The sequence below is a fragment of the Diabrotica undecimpunctata genome, unplaced genomic scaffold (genome assembly GCF_040954645.1).
Source record: "Diabrotica undecimpunctata isolate CICGRU unplaced genomic scaffold, icDiaUnde3 ctg00000444.1, whole genome shotgun sequence".
Classification (NCBI taxonomy): Eukaryota; Metazoa; Arthropoda; class Insecta; order Coleoptera; family Chrysomelidae; genus Diabrotica; species Diabrotica undecimpunctata.
The window spans coordinates 1-15,743 of record NW_027311902.1 but is presented as its reverse complement, the minus strand read 5'-3'; the positions used below and the strand labels follow the sequence as shown (position 1 = coordinate 15,743).

At 34.2% G+C, this 15,743-nt stretch overlaps 1 protein-coding gene and 1 pseudogene across 1 annotated transcript in view; one reads left to right on the top strand and one right to left on the bottom strand.

The window, feature by feature from the left end:
• The window catches only part of LOC140431217 (uncharacterized), a gene marked incomplete at its 5' end in the record, with an annotated part of 41,156 nt that extends 28,686 nt beyond the window's left edge, over positions 1–12,470 (bottom strand). The window contains one exon of the mRNA XM_072519147.1: positions 12,300–12,470. Within this exon, the coding sequence (XP_072375248.1) occupies positions 12,300–12,470 (171 nt within the window). The remainder of the gene's footprint in view (positions 1–12,299) is intronic.
• LOC140431216 (uncharacterized) lies at positions 4,477–7,575 on the top strand (annotated as a pseudogene).
• Positions 12,471–15,743: the final 3,273 nt, after the last annotated feature.

Sequence of the window (15,743 nt, the reverse complement as noted above, 5' to 3'; positions counted from 1 at the left end):
AGACATTTGACTGCAATGAGGTTGATTCCTGTCCACTATCGAACAACCTCGCGCTTCGTTTTTTGAACATTTGGGGCAATGTGCCTTAATAACGTTCTTAAAACCGCAACCATAACAAAATTTATTTTTCTGGTACCTGCACTGAGGATACACATGACCTCGTTTGTTGCAATTCCAACAAATTTCATCAAGTGAATTTGTTTCATATGAAAATTTCTTATTATTATTATTAAAGTGGGGTATAGATAACGCAGACTCAATTCTTTTACAGTAAGAGGTAAGATCAGATACAGTGTCTATATCGTGCAAAGCCAAAGCTTTGATGTAGTCTGGCAAAAGACCACGTCTAATTTCAGATACTTTATCTTTCTCTGAAACGGCAGAAGGTAAACGGAAGAAAAGAGCTTCAAAATTAGAGATAAATGTAGATACAGGTTCTCGAAAAGATTGCCTTGTAGAACGAATTTGTTCCCACAAATTCCTCTCATAATCTGCCGGAAGATAAGTTTCCTTTAAAGCGGCAACTAAGTCAGACCATGACTGAAATGTCTTTTTAAGAAGATGATTATGCCACCAAGTGAAAGCATTGCCATCAAACAGATCTCCTGCAGAAAGAAACAGGTCATCATTAGAACAATTCCTGGAGATTTTAAGCGTCTCAATTTGTTCAAGAAAAGGAATCAAAGGCTGTTTGCCGGAAAACTTTTGAGCGCCCCACGTTGGGCGCCAATTTGTAACGTTAGGCACCAATTTGTAAGGTTCCAACGAACAGTCATTGGGTGCCAATTTGTAATCCTTCGAGGCTCAATTTGTAACATCCCAACGTTGAGCTGCTGTTGTCAACTTGTAACCGCAAACCTTAGTTTGCTGCTACAATCCGACTAACATCACTAACAACGTTGGAGTGACAAATCGTTTCCCGTTGGGACCAATTTTTAACGTCATAACCCCTAATGTATCAATTGCAAAATTGCTACATTAGACGTTATACGAAACACTCCCTGGCTAGCTCACTCAGGACGTGAATATGGCCTACTCTGGAGCAACACACGCAAACAAGTAAAAAGAAGAAACAATACACAGTTAAATTAACACATGTTTATTAAAATATTAAACAAAAAGGGCAGAAAAATACATGTTTAAATATTATATTGAATTTAAATAAAAATTATTTGACTTCTTGCTACAGTGTTACATTATAGTAAGGAAAAATGCTTGTCACCAAATCCTAAGTTTTATCCTGGTCTTTTCTGCTATGGTTGTTAGCAAGCCATGTTGTTAGTTGTGGATTTTCTTGCCCTGGAGTCAACTCTCCTATTGGAATGATAGTGCCATTCTCAGGCCGGTTGGTCTTCTGGATGTTAATATAAATTGACCCGCACCTGAGAAATGTATCCCGGAGGTTGAATATGATAATCATAAATAATGAGATTAGAATTTTCAAAGTTAAAATTATAAAAAGATTTTTATACAACAGGTAGAATCAGGAAACCGATAAAATATATTAAACTCTTACCTCCTAATTCAGGAGACGACACAACAATTGGTTATTATACTTTTACAAAAGTCATGAAGAAAATCGACATTTTTAGAAATAAAAGCCACTATATCGACTTTTGTATCGAACGGGAAGGGGGAAATGTCAACAAAAAGGAGTCTTTGTCACTAGCATTAAACTAAACAGAGAATAAAGATGGCACCTCTCGTTCCAAAGTAACAGAAATAGAGATGAAAATAAAATTCATTCTTTAGAAACTTGAGTAAAAGATAAAAATGATGATTATTAAGAAAATAGGAAAGGTAGATACTGAAATATATATATATATATATATATATATATATATATATATATATATATATATATATATATATATATATATATAAAGAAGATAGATTTGGACGCCAACTGGTTTTTATACCAAATACCAGTAAAAATGAAAAGAGAATAATGAATCAATTAAGTAACGACATAATTCTGATACAATCTATATCTTAGAAAATATATAGAAAAATAAGAGATACAATGGAGGATATAGAAGAATATGAATTATGACAGAAGATATGGAAATTGGAGAATAGAATTAACGAAATATATTAACATAAGAAAGAAAGCAGGCAATGTAGCAGCTATAACGCTACAATATTTATCGCAACTACTGCAGATATCGCTGCATGGATATCCAAATTTAATGTTGAAATTATTATTAAAAGTTTTGCGATAAAACTCATATGAAATATCTGGAAGGGATAAAGGCTTATACATATTGTACATTTTTCTTATTGTTGGACTGTCTGGTAAGTACACCACTGTAGATTTTTTTCTACTGTAGTGGCTGTGTCGGCCCTTAAAGGAACAAATATGATCTTTTACAGCCGCAAATGTGGTGGAAGTCTTTGCATAATGTACGTGTTTATATTTACCCCTCATATCTGTAGGTGCCTTAACAGTTTTCTTTAGAGACTCCTGAATTGTATGTAGATAAGGTCCAGTAATGCCATGTAATGAAACAAAAACTCTCATGCAAACTGGCACTTTAATACAGTTACAATGGTTATCAACTGGACGCTGATTTTTTACTTTATAAAAATATACTTTATCGCCAAACTTGGCATCATTGACATTTTTTTGTGGTCTTCGGTTCTTTATTGAAGTCATGGATACCAGACCAGTCAAGTAACTGTTCTGCTTATCTCTGCTCGACATTCTATTAAATTTTTTAATATTGGTATTTCTTTCCAAAAGTCCAATCTTTTGAAAGCATTTTTACCGGGAGCACTTACAATCTGGCCCTATTTCGTGTGAACTTAACCTCAATTGCTTCATAACATCACATAACCTTCCACTACTTCTTTTTATTTTTTCTGAGATCCTACGTTTAATTTATGCACAGTACTTTCTTCACTGCTGCCAGAATTTACAGTCTTTCTTTCCATTATAATATTTTAAAATACACTACTACTTATTTAAAGATGGACGTAAATAAAAGTAAAATGTATGTACACGCATTATCCTTTTCCATTTGTTTTAAACGTTTAAACGTTTGGCATTCCTTTTTGCAGGTAGCTGTAGCTTCCTACGTGGTTATTGTTAGTTGTTGCCCTGGAAACCATTAGGGTTTTCTAACTCTAATGCCACAAATTGGTCGCGTTGCTCCTGTAGTGATCCTTTCCAAGTTAACATGCTCATTTTTCTAACTTGGCTGCACCGTACTGAAGACGACCTATAGTCAGAAATACGTATATACGGTTGCCTTCCATCGATATACCTTTTTTGGTTTTCTGTTTTGTGAGACATGCCATTACATTTTACTTTTATTATTCGATCGCATTATCTTTTATCATTTGTTTTAAACGTTTTAACGTTTAGCATTCCTTTTCTCAGGTAGCTGTAGCTTCCTCCGTGGTTATTATTAGTTGTTGCCCTAGAAACCATCAGGATCGTCTAACTCTAATGCCACAAATTGGTTGCATTGCTCCTGTAGCGATCCTTTTCCATGCACCTTTTTCTAACTTGGCTGCACCATACTAAAGACGACCAATAGTCAGAAATACTTATATATGGTTGCCTACCAATACATATTAACTAATAGCTCGAATAGTCGATATCTTCTTGCAAGATGAAGGGAACTGGATATCTTTAGCCATTAAACGACATCTTGCTTTTCTACACGACCAACCTGCTTCAGTATGTCAAGAAATATTCACCAACACAAGCGTTAAACTCTTTTTGGCTTCCGAAGGACTTCCCACTTAGACTGAAGATCTATGAAAAATCCTTCTAAAATTTAACGATGTCTATAGAATTGGTCCAACTGAGTTGGAAGCTGATTTTGCTGCTTTAAGGTTCGAAACTTTCCTTCCCACTTCGAAAACAATTATTTATCTACAAAAATTAAGGGAAAGTCACCAAAACTACTATTCCGTTGCCTCTTTAAAACAAATTTTTTAATATAACGTGTTCAGTGGGAGTAAAAACCTTAAATTATTTTAGTGATGACAATTTTAGCATGGTTCTGATTAATATTCGTTCTATAAGATATAAAACAGATGAATTATTTTTGTTTCTAGAGGAATTAGGATTTCCCCTGATAGTTGCGGTTATCGAGCACTGGCTTGAAGTTAACGAGCCTTTTTTGGTAGAAAAATATACCACAATTGAAGGGTCCAATGCATAAACCGGACAAGTCCACTTTTTGGGCAAAATGAGTTAAGCATTTATTCATGCACAGTATAAAATTCTACATCTTCCAGTGCATAAAGCAGCTCGATAGGATTAAAAATATCAATACTATAGCGTATAATCTGTTGCCTGCATTTTGATACTTTGTATAAACTGGTAGAGTCCAGGACTTGACCGGTTAATGCACAGTCCTCAGTCAAATAGGTTATCATTTATTGTGTTACTGTTTTTGGCATCAAGGTGTTGTTATTTTGAGTAATTCACAGTATTTAATAAAAATTTTAAAGTTAAAAATAATGTCTTCTGATACAGAAAGTGTCAGTGATCCTTTTGAAGGCACCCATACATCCAGTAACGAAGATTATTGCCAATTACAAAATAAACATAACCACAAAATTCAGTCCCTTACAAACTATACTGCATCCGATGATTCCGTTAGCTCTGATGGAGAAAATAAAGAACCTGAAGCCATCCCTAATACGTCAGATGTTCCTGAAATGTCTAATAATACGACACAAAAAGGAAAAAAGCGACTTTTACGTACAACATCATGGAATAGAAACATACGAAAAAATAAACGAGTTAAGGGTGAGCCTTATTTGACCATTGCTGGTGTATATAAACCCGGAAAACATATTGGTACTAACTGCAACTGTAAGCTAAAGTGTTTTGAAGAAATTGGGCATGAAAACTGTACCAAAATATTTCGCGATCTTTGTGCCATGGGACAAAAGATCTTCAAGACGCTTATTTATATGGAAATATTGACAAATTAGAAGTTAAACGAGTAAGACTACGTTCTGGCCAAGAAATAAAAAACAGATCATCATTTACTTACAAGGTAATATTACTGGTTGAAATATGAAATATAAATTTTTTGAGCTTAAGCTTTTACCAAGTATTTAAAATGTTTTATTGCTCCAGGTTCGCTGCGATGGGGCGACACGGAAAATTTGCAAAAAGGCATTTCTTTCATTACATGCTATTTCTAAACCAAGACTTGAACGTTTACAGAATTACTTACATATGGGACTTGGAACTCCTCCTGTGGATGGCAGAGGAAAACACGTAATAAGACCTAATAAACTACCCGTCGGCACTGATGATAAGATACGTCAGCATATACTTAGTTACCCAAGATACAAATTACAGATTACAGTTTGAAAGATAACTTGCAGCACTATTACCTCTCGCCTCTTTTAAATATTGCAAAAATGCATCACATGTACTTAGAACAATACGAACCTGAACAATTACTTCTATAAAATGAAAATATGAAACCATTTGTAAAGTATGAATATTATAGAAAATTTTTTACAGAAAACTTTAAAATATCCTTCGGTAAACCAAAGTCAGATATTTGTCAGAAGTGTGATAAGTTGCAAAATCAATTTAATGCCGCCAATAATGATGACAAAAAAAGAGCATTGGAAACAGAGAAAAAACTACATATTATAAAAGCTGAAACTTTTTATCAAGACGTGAAAGAAAAAACAGATTTAGCGAAGAATGATTTACAAGTAGAAGTTTTAACATTCGATTTTCAGCAAAATTTGCTACTTCCAGTGTCCTCGAGTAATGAAGTGTTCTACAAAATTCAACTTTGGGTATACAATTTTTGTATTCATGTGGGAAGTAATGGAAAAAGTTATTTTTATGTTTATGATGAGACAATAGCTGCAAAAGGACAAAACGATGTAGCTAGTATACTACATCATTTTTTAAATAATCATATTAATCACGTAACCACTATTTACATATTTTCTGATAACTGTTCGTCCCAAAACAAAAATTTTGTACTCGTACAGTTTTTTTTATACCATTTTGGCAACTACTGAGAAGCTTAGACTGATAGTGCACAGATACCCTGAACCCGGACATAGTTTCCTTCCCTGTGACAGAAGCTTTGGAGCAATAGAAAGACAAAAACGAAAACGTTAGAAGATATATTTACCCCAAGAATATTCAAAAATTATTAAAAATAGTAACAAAAAGTTTTAAGTTATTAATGTGACTCAAGATATGTTTCTGAACTTTAAGACCCATTTTCAACAATTTTTTGTGAAAAATTTTTCACGGAAGAACAAGCAATTTACCATCTCAAAATATCGTGTCATGCGATATGAAAAATTAGAAAGTGAAATGAGGTTTAACCCTCCTTTCCACGGGTGACTTTCTTGTAACACAAATCCACGGGTGGGGTCTATCAGGACCAAGTTTTAAACATTCTATTTCTCATTAAAAAAAAATTATTTCTTAAATATTTTTAAGAAAACGTATTGATATAAAGTTGTACTACCTAAATGGTAGTACAATAATATGTGTATCAATATGTATTGGTATAGTTTACAGCGAAGTAACTAACACCATTATTTTTTTACAAGAGATTATTAAAAAAATTATGAACGGCAAAATACAAAAGAAGATTATAAAAAAAGACAACATTATTACTCTATATACTTACAGTAATACAAGTAAAACTAAATATCCAAAATTAAAATTTGAAACAGAAAATAGAGGGGGTTAAATAATGTTAATTTTGTTTCTACACAATCAGCACAATACGTTTTTATATATTCCATACATAACCAGTTTTTACACAATTGGCAAAAATATCTAGTTTTTCTTTTTTTACAATACTTACACATCCCCGTTTACCTGGGGCTGGGTCATCCCTAGTCGTTTGCTTAATTCCAGAAAATTGTGCAGCAAGTAACCGTGATGTTCTCGGTATACGCATATTTGGTGCTCGTATTTTCATTTTTTTCTGGACTACCGCAATTCCTAAAGACTTCAGAAACAATCGACGAGAAGACCAAAATTCTGCATTCGTATTATTGGATCTTAGTATATAATAAATGCATTTATAGCTGCAATGTTAGCCAAGCCATAGCACAAAAACAAGAAACGCCCACTCACGGGTGGGGTCTGTCAGGACACTTTTACAGGTAGTCATTGAAGGGATTTATACTATTTCACCAAATTATGCTAAAGTGTACTATTCATTGCCATTAAAAGGTAAACCGAGTGTAGGAAAAAAATACAAAAAAAAAATTGAAAAAATTAAGCAACTTCATTTATAGTTGTACTGTTAGACCCCACCCGTGGGAAGGAGGGGTAAATGTAGCGAAACCGTCAACTTTACTGTATTCAATACTTTTGAAATAAGAGATAAGAGGAACTTGCAGCCCCTGACTTTACCAAACCATGACCATAAGTTGTACACTGAAATAAGAAAGCTGAAAAATAACAAATTCGAGCATGTTATGTCTTTGGCAACAAATCATATGCCACAGTGTGATCAATGGTTTTATGAAGCAATCCGAAATTACCATCCGAACGTCTCACCAGACAATAAGGAAACTTCGGTATCAGAATTCAGTGACAGTGAGTAAAGAAAAATATATCAACTCTGCACTAACATTTAGTTGAAACTATGTTCTTGTTTATTTCATTTAATAAATTGCTAGAAAATAATTTTTTGAATATGAAATTCTATTTGGTTTTATTTTTTCCCGCAAAAAAGGATGAATACTTTGCATAAACCAGTCAAGTCCAATTATTTTTCACCCATAACTTTTTCTTTTTAACTTACAACTCATTATTTAAAAAAATAGTGTTAACAAGATGATCTTAAAATGTTAGAAAATACAAAATTTATCAAGGTTTCATAGTTTTCGCTCAAAATGTTTTTTACTTCTCCTGAACATTTTGCTTTATTTGACTTGACCGGTTTATGCATTGGACCCTTCAATTGTGGTCCTCCAAGTTTAGCTCATCATGGCATCCTAATTCTTTCTACAAATAATGATTTCTGTCCTATAACAAAATATGACTTTCTGTTGAATGAATCCTTTTTTGAGTTTTCATTGGGTTATAACAAGAATCTTAACTAGTTTTTCAGAACCTATTAAAAGTAGAAATATTCTATGCCGCCACTTGAATATTAATTACGCTGTTGCTTGTGCTACCCAATTATGCTAATTCTCAAGTAGAGGATTTATCTAAACTTATCAAAACCGCTAAAAAATGTACTATCAGAATCGTCTGGGAAGCTCTAAAAATGTTGCAAGAGAAACTTGGTCCATAAAAAACAATCTTCGAAATAAAACTAACACAGCTCAAGTATTTTCTCTTTAAAACCATGAAAATCTAAATGAATACTTCGTTATTGTGAGTAAAAATATAACATTAACTATTTTGCCACAACAAGATCCTATTATTATTAGTTGTACTGAAAACCTTAAGATATTCTATAATTCTTAATGAAATTTTTATATTTAATTTTTTTTCTTGCGTTTTCAAGTAGATATTATATGAAAAATAAGTAATTAACAGATAAGCGAGAACTATTAATTATTGTTATGTTATTTTTGTAACCGGCCTTTGAGTCCGCATATTTAAAAAGCCTAGGTCAGGCCATGGAGTGGGGTGTCAACTTTGGAAAAATGGCGTGCACCCTATTCTTCATGCTGGACAAGCCATACAGTCTGTAGTCAACACCCCGAGGTATGAGCGGGAACACAAAGTGAATAAATACTCATACGCTTATGAAAGGCACCTGGCGGATCATAAGAGCCTTCACATTTTACTCTTTTTCAACTTGTCTTGAGTGAAATGTCTTTAATCTTTCCTATCAGCCTCTCTTGGCTAACTCTTGTTTCTTCCGACCCCGAATGGCGATTAGGTTTCCGAAGGCAGACGGGTCACTATATTTCCTTCTACTACAACTCTAAAACTCGCCAACACGCTTGGCCAGCGCGGCGTTTCAAGGCCAAATTTCCCCTCATGATGGATACATCAAGTGTACGGCCCTCAGTCCCCGGCGGTTCCAATTTCCCTGACCAAGGTGGCGGTCAGAATAGTGTTGGAGCAGAGGGTGCTAAGAATCAGCGGAAGAGATCAGGCCACCAAAACAAACGAGAAATGCATATATGTGCCTACAATGTACAAACTTCATCAACAGAAGCATCAATGATAGAACTGGAGAATGAACTACAAGACATAAAATGGGATATAATCGGTATAAGTGACGTTGGGCGTCGAAAAGAAGATCAAATAATACTTAAGTCTGGAAATATGTTCCATTTCAGAGGAAACGAAGATTCATCTGTTGGAGGAGTGGGTTTTTTAATCCATAAAAAATGGGTACCAAACATAATCACAATAAAAAGTATATGTACCAGAGTCATTTATCTTATTTTTAAATTAAACCCAAGATACAAACTTAAAATTATACAGGCTTACGCACCAACTACGAGTCACCCGGATGAGGAAGTTGATCAATTTTATGAAAATATTAGAGCAGCTATACAAACTTCAAAATCACATTACACATTGATAATTGGAGATTTTAACGCCAAATTGGGATTCAAACAAGATGATGCAGAATCTGCTATGGGAAACTTTGGATTTGGTGAGAGAAATGAGAGAGGTAACAGGCTTCTTGACTTCCTACATCAGGAAAATCTCTTTGTGATGAACTCATTCTTCGGAAAGAAACCCCAAAGTAAGTGGACATGGAAGAGTCCGAACCAAAGAATAAAAAATGAGATTGATTTCATAATATCAAATCGGAAAGATATTGTTCAGGATGTAACAGTATTGAATAAATTTTCAACAAGGAGCGACCATAGACTAGTTAGAGCAAAAACCACTTTTAACACTGAAGTTGAAAGAACAAAAATGATCCTCAAAAAGAAAAGTGAAAGGTGGCTGTTCCTAGAAGATATAACACTTTACAAAGAAAATATTAAGACTAGTTTGGATACATACGACTTAGAGAATATCAGCATCAATGAAATGAACAATAATATTACCCAAATATTGAAAGAAGCTGAAAAGAAATACTGTCCTCGTCCTGAAAATAATAACAAAAAATTAAGCCACAACACAAAACATCTTCTGGAGGAAAGAAGAAAACTTAGGGAAAATCAGGATCATAACCAAAATGAACTAAGAATTTTGAATAAGAAAATTAAAAAGGAAGTTAGAAAAGATCTGAGACGATACAATACGATGGAAATAACTAGAGTAATAGAAGAAAACAAAAGCTTGAAAGTACTCAGACAGAGCATGTCCATTGGAAGAAAAAACGTCCACAAATTAAGAAATGAACAGGGGCAAATCATTGAGGATAGAATTCAAATTATGAATACGATAGAGAGTTTTTATAGACAACTATACAAAGAACATCAATGTAACCGGAGTTGATCATTACCAAAGATAATCAATCAGGGATCTGAAATTTTACCGGACGTAACACCAAATGAAGTTCGAAGGTCAGTGCAAGAAATGAAAAACAATAAGTCCCCTGGAGGCGATGAAATAGTGGCAGATGCCTTGAAGGTGGCTGGAAAAAGATTATGGCAGGTCCTTGCCAAACTATTCACTAGATGTTTGCAGGAAGCAATAACACCAACCCAGTGGTATAACGCAGAAATTATCACACTTCATAAAAAAGGGGATGCTACCAACCTTAGGAATTACAGGCCCATAAGTCTACTTTCACATATTTATAAACTATTTACAAAAATAATTACGAAACGACTAGAAAATAAATTGGAATTTTATCAGCCCATAGAACAGGCGGGTTTTAGAAAAGGCTATGGAACAAACGATCACCTACTGGTAATAAAAAATCTTATAGAAAAATGCACTGAATATAATAAACCACTAGCTTTAATATTTGTCGACTATGAAAAGGCATTCGACACCGTAAATCAACAAAAAATGTTGGAAACCTTGACAGAATGCCGCATTGACTATCGGTATATAAATATAATTAAACATATATACCAAAACGCAACAGCCAGTGTTAGAGTGGGTGATCGTCAAACCCAGAAATTCCCGATACAACTTAGAGTACGCCAGGGGGACACCATATCGCCGAAACTGTTCACTACGCTTTTGGAATATATATGTAAAAGGGCAAAACTGACCGACAAGGGCATAAACATAAACGGAGAAAAGCTTAGCCATCTAAGGTTTGCAGATGATATTGTACTAATAGCTGATAGGATAGATGAGGCCAAAGAACTTTTAAATCAGCTCTACCTTTCCTCGCTAGAAGGGGGATTGAAAATAAATATATCTTAAACCCAGATGATGACAAATCTTGTAGTCAGCGAAGATAATATGCGTAGGAACAAGATCCATAGACCAGGTAAGGGCCTATAAATACCTAGGTCATGAGATTCGCCTAGGAAAAGATAACCAAACCGTTGAGCTTCTCCGTCGTATAAGACTGACTTGGGCAGCCTTCGGCAAGCTGAACCATATTTTCAAATCGTCTGATATACCAATATGCCTTAAAAGAAAAACGTTTAATCAGTGTGTTTTGCCAGTGTTAACTTACGGTGCCGAAACGTTGACCATGACAAGGAGAACAGTTCAAAAGATCCGTGTGTGTCAAAGGGCGATGGAGCGTGCTATGTTGGGCGTTTTACTACGAGACAAGATCCCAAATCGCCAGCTACGACAAAGAACAGGAGTGGCTGATTCAGTAGAGAGAGTAGCAACACTAAAATGGAACTGGGCAGGTCACGTGGCTCGAATGACAGACAATAGATGGACAAAGCGGATACTGGAATGGAGACCAAGAGATGATGCCTACCGAAGTAGAGATCGTCCACCAACACGTTGGACTAACGATCTAAAACGTTGTCATAGGAATTGGATGCAAGAGGCACAAGATCGAAATAGATGGAAAATTATGAGGGAGATCTATGTCCAGCAGTGGATAAGCGAAGATTGAATGATGATGATGATGATGATTTAAAAAGCGTTCATATTTCAAATGACGGACATTACGCTAGTCGCAACCGCGACTTATTTTAACTGTAAGTACGTTAAAGTTTGCAACAACGTTAAAACATACCATATATCTTTTTATGTGTAGATAATATCAATTTAAATTTCCAGATTGGGTTAGTAGGGCGAATGTCCAACGCCACATGGCGATCCTGCTAAAATAATAGAAGCCAACGCCACAGTTAAATAAGCAAGATGATTAAAATCTCAAACAAATTAAAATATTTTTTTATTTTGTAACTTTTTCTTAAGTATTTTTGTCAGTTACAAATATATTTTTATGCAAGACCTAGTTTTTGGTATTTACCTGCTTTTTTATATGATCCCCTACTTCCACCTCGACGTCCACGCCAATTTCTACGTCTAGATACATATCTCAATGTTTGTCCTGGTATATTTGCTGGTTCACTAGATACACTTTCGTGTTCTGAAAGTGAATTTTCTGATTCGGTTTTAGTGTTGACTGTATCATTTACACCTACAATTTTAGAACATACTATATTTTATAATGGTTACAAATTCTAAATTTGAATTGATTGTTTATTTTTTATTTTTATTTTATTTATCTGCATCAAACACTAAGGTTATTAGCGGTAGGTTTATGATACAAATAAAGAAAATAAGACACCTTTAAGAAGTCATGACTTACAACAATATGGTACAATGTACATTTATGTACATGTAACAAAAATTAAATCATAATTTATTATACAATTAACAGTAATTTAAAAAAGACAGAACTTCATTTAATTTTGTAACCAGTGCTTCTTTCAGGCTGTTGGGTATCTTGAATATCGACTTGGCTGGGGTGTACTCTGCATATTCTATTATTATATGGTTGAATGTGAAAGGTGTTTGGCATCTTTGGCACATTGGTGGTGGTTCTTTGGAGATTATGTAGCCATGCGTAAGTCGTGTATGCCCAAGCCAGAGTCTGCTTATAATTACCTGGTCTTTTCTTTCTGGTAACGTAAACTTGTATTAAAATTTTTGGTATAAATCAACAAAAAACACGTTTTTTCGGAGCTGAAATTTATCGACACTTTTCTATTATAATGAGTCTATCCTGATTGTGTATTATATTTTAAAGTTATTACTATTAAATAAAACTATATACAAAAACTTAGGAATCTGTGGTATAACCCTAGAAGTTGTGTAGGAAAATAGGTACATAAAGAACAAACCTCATATAACATTTACTATAAAGTAATTCAAGAACTCACGGAGGTAATCACAGCATTAAAGAATAGAAAAACAACTGGAGCAGCCCAAATAAATACGGTGTTTCTATAATGTGGGTGTCTCTTGCAACACGTAAGATTGCTACATTAAGCTGGGTATTCACGTTCTGACTTGCGGTCCCACTTAGTAGGACTATTAGTTGGATATTCGTCTCCACTCACGCTCCGACTTGCTATCCAAGTAGCGGTCCAGCTTCAGTTCTATTCTCCGTTCACAAATTGTTGAGAGCACGAAATGTGCCTGAAAGTCATAAAACGGTCGTAAAATTTGTATCATCATAAGCGTTCCTGAGGTGTTTATTCGTTAAATAATTCATAACATTCATATCCGAAGGTACTATTCGTTGCAAGATAATTAGGATGGAATTCCCCTATTTTTAATAATATAATGGGTATAAAGATGCCGGCTTTGGCCACGTGCCTCGTCTGTTCAGTTTATATTCGAAACTTAACTTGAAAGAGTGAAGCTAATACGAACGAAAACAATTTTTTTGTTTAGTAAGTTTTGGATCGCATGTAATTTACGGCTCGTCGGTGTTTCCGCGTCTACGGCAGTAATTAGCGTCTCGAATATTTCTTTTGCAAATTATATGCAGTGCGTGAGTGATTTTTTATTCCATATACCTACGCACATATACGTACCTTTCCCTCGTGCTCGTTTTGTTGGATTGTTTGTGACGGCTTCATCATCAACATATCAAGTTTTACACCGGTACTGTTGCGTACAGTCAGTAAGTCTGTCTATTTACCTAAAGAGAAGACTATTGTCCTGAATGTTCACGATGCTCTGGTTTCTCAGAATCCCACAAACACCGTCCGAAACATAGTCGAAAGTTGTGCCAAAATGACTGGCGTAGGAGAGTCAACCATAATATAGGTTCCTATCAGAAAGAAAAAAACACGGTATAGCTAACCCAAACACAAACGAACATGTAAAGAGAGGGAAAAAGCCTATTGAAATTGATGAATTTGCCAAAAATGGTATTCGAAGAAAAATTCATGGATTTTTTTTTTCAAAAAAGAAATACCAAACCTAAAAAAAATTTTACAAAAAATTAGAGACGACCCGGATTTGACTCATATGGGACAAACTAAATTGTGGCAAGTTTAAAAAGAATTAAATTTCCGGTGGGAGAAATCGGACCGAAAATCACTTTTGATTGACCGGGAGGAGATAATATGTTGGAGAAGAAATTATCTAACATCAATACGAAAATTCCGGGCTGAAGGAAGGCCAATCTTCTACCAGGATGAAACGTGGGTAAACTCAGGTCATACTTAAAAAAAAATATTGGTCAGATAAAAATATATTAAGCTTCAGGCAAGCCTTTATGGAAGGTTGGTCTACTGGTATCTCCCCACGTTCTGGTAAAGGCAGTAGATTAATAATTTCTCACATTGGCAGTGAAAAAGGATTTGTTTAGCATGGTTTGTTGGAATTTCAGTTCAAAAGCACAAAAGACTATCACGAGGAGATGACAGCTAATGTTTTTGAAGAGTATTTTGAGCAGATTATTGGACACATACCACCAAATTTAATTATAGTATTAGATAATGCACGTTATCATTCACGAATGGTAGAAAGACTTTCAACGACTGCGTGGAAGAAACAGGATATTCTTGACTGGCTGCGGAATAAATATCTGCCTTACGAAGATGAAATGGTAAAAGCAGAACTTTTAAAAATTGCCTGGCAACACAAATCTAAGTTCAAGAAATACGTAGTTGACAAAATGGCGGAAAGGTGAAACGGATTCCGAAGTTGATCCTATTGATTTTGAATTTGAATAGATTTCTATTCGTAATTATATAAGGTAAGTAATAGTAGTTGTAATCGTAAGGTATTAAAGGAGAAAGGCGCAAAATTTCGCCTGTCAAAATGTTCAATGTGTTTTAAATGTATCCATTTTTTTTTTCAAATCCTGAGAAAACTAAAAAGCATTTTTGAAAAATTTAAAGGCAAAATGAAATATTTATTACAATAAATAAAAAGTTTCTTTTGCATGCAATATTTTCAATTAATTATACTATAGTTTCTCTTTTATTTTTACCCCTGTTACATAACATATTAAAATAAACATTGTAGAAGTTTTCAGGGACTTTCTGCCCTCGGTAATAATGTAATTTTTCATTCTGCGTTTAAATTTTTTCAAAAATATTTATTGGTTTTCACCGAATTCGAAAATAATGGATACATTAAAAATACATTGAAAATTTTGCCAGGCGGCATTTGGCGCCTTTCCCCTTAATTAAATAAATGTATCTTTTAGAAATGGCAAGAAACTTTTTATTCTTGAATTAAATAAAGAAGTTTTATTAAAACAAAAATACAATTTACATAAGTACAATTTAAAAAATATATTTATTTAGTTCAAATAAATGTTTCAATCATATACTCTACGGTCGGTCTATATACTGGTCGGTCATCTGTAACCACTCAAAATACCTTCGTAATCAGATTATAAGGTATTGTATTCCTTCAGATACAAGGTGGGTTAGTCGAAAACATC